The sequence below is a fragment of the Crotalus tigris genome, unplaced genomic scaffold, assembly GCF_016545835.1.
Source record: "Crotalus tigris isolate CLP2741 ecotype Arizona unplaced genomic scaffold, ASM1654583v1 scf7180000018862.1388955, whole genome shotgun sequence".
Classification (NCBI taxonomy): domain Eukaryota; kingdom Metazoa; phylum Chordata; class Lepidosauria; order Squamata; family Viperidae; genus Crotalus; species Crotalus tigris.
Window position 1 is genome coordinate 524,453 of NW_024097242.1, and position 2,023 is coordinate 526,475.

General features: G+C 36.3%; 1 protein-coding gene across 1 annotated transcript; it reads right to left on the reverse strand.

Annotated features, from left to right (window-relative positions):
- Nucleotides 1-627: 627 nt before the first annotated feature.
- On the reverse strand, nt 628-1,680 carry GPR148 (G protein-coupled receptor 148). Its single transcript, XM_039357075.1, has one exon. It carries the CDS (start codon nt 1,678-1,680, stop codon nt 628-630), a length of 1,053 nt encoding a protein of 350 aa, XP_039213009.1.
- Between the last annotated feature and the right edge of the window lie 343 nt (nt 1,681-2,023).

Genomic DNA, 2,023 nt, shown 5'->3' on the forward strand with positions numbered 1-2,023 from the left:
TACACTTCCATTAAATCCCAGGAAAACAGGTTATAAAGGAAATGCTTTTACTAAGCAGTTTTTTTTCCAATCAGAAAAATAGAAAAAATAATAGCATAAAACAAAAGGATCAACTGTTTCCAGCCTCTACCACTTCAACAATAAATAAACTCAAATACATTGCCATGGAATGTGGATTTTTGCCATCAAAAATTTCTTTCCCAGGAAAGAAAAAAATGGGAAAGGCAAGAAAAATGTAGGATAGATTCTGGCTCTGTATTATACAAAACAAAACTTGGATAGTACAAAACATTAGTACTAAGTCCTTTTTTAGTGAAAAGATTCATACTCTGGAATTTGTAAAGTCAAATGTACCGATGTTCACTCTGAGAATATGGTTGGTACATATTAGCAGATTTAGATCCATATCTGAAGAGTAAACCCATGCATCAGAACATTTCACTCATAGCAATAAAATTATTAGCCTAAATATCATCTAGTACGATAGCATCATGTTGATATTAAGAACACATTAGGAAAAAATACAAATAATGTAATCAACAGATCAATAAAATGATGAATAATTTCAGTTTATGAGATACATAGCACAGCTTTAGGTCACAGTTACTCTAAGGCCCTTGTTTCTTCTCAGGTAAATGTAGTAGGAGCTACCACTGTAGAACGTTTCCATTTGATGCAGAACTTGAGGGATGATGATATCTCTCTGTATCGAAGCCCACACAGATAAGGTAACAAAGCCTTGGGCAAAGTAATCAGGACATTACAAACGATCATAGACACCCAAATTCCTGTCTGTGGCCCAATTACAGCATTGACATAAAGGAGTGACTCAACTACAACAGCCACAAGAGGAGAGAAATGAAAGAATAGGATAATATGATGCATTAGGAATGTCACACTGGCTCGAGAGAAAATGCTTCTCCATATTCCTGATTGCTTTGTTTTAAAATACAAGACCATGTAACCACAAAGAATGAGGGTCAGACAGATAAAAAGGGAAGACACTGAGAGTATGTAGCAGAATTTCATGGCATTGTTTCCTTGTAAAGTCATTGCCAGTATAATTGGAACAGAACAGTTTTCTACTGGACATTCCCCGGAGTCTTGAGTGATGTGTAGTATTAAGAAAACAATCCCAGGGAAAATCCCAGAGCAGATCCATAGGAACAGAATCAGTTTCTTTGCTCTGGAATAAGGCAGAATGGAAATATAATGCAAAGGCCACAATATGGCCAAATAAGTGTCCAGCACCATTGCCGCAGATGTTAATAAGCCTCCACAGTAAGTCATTGCTAGCAAAAACAACAGCATGATACAACCACTTTTTGAGAGGTTGAAGGTGGACATACTGAAAACCGCAGACACAGTGTAGAGCAGCAGATACATCAAATCACTAAGCAAAACATTGCCCAACAAAAGGTACCTTGTTTCCTGACGTATGTTGACATGAGAAAAAATCACAAATAAGATGAAAGGAATGACCAGGATGGCTGCCAGAAGACAAATTATTGGTGGGATCAAAAACATCTTCAGATTGAAATATGGAGGGTAGACAATCCATTCTTGCAGGCTTTTCAAAGAGGGGTTATCCTCAGAGAAGGAATCATTTAAGCGCAATTCTCTATAGAAGGAGATGTTCTCGTGCAAAATCCTTGCTGATGCACATAGAGAATAGCTCATTTCTCTAAGAAATTCAGAGTACCAACAAATACAGGTTCTTCAGTAACAACAAAACGAGTTCTTTAATGCTGCACATTTGTAATAGCAAGTATTCGAAAACTGTCTGTAGCCAACTTTGAAACAGTATCTGAAGACAAGCACAGATTTTTCTAAGAGACTTCAAAAGTGAAACCTGGACTCCTGAAAAATTGAATATATCCTTCTCTGAAAATAAAGAATATAATACATAAGAAATTTCCTCACAAGACTTAAAAAGTATGAACTGCAGAGCAAGCACTTGAGGGAGGAAATAAATGGGTTGCTCATCATTAAAAATTTACTTTTGTCTTCACAGCATCATCAT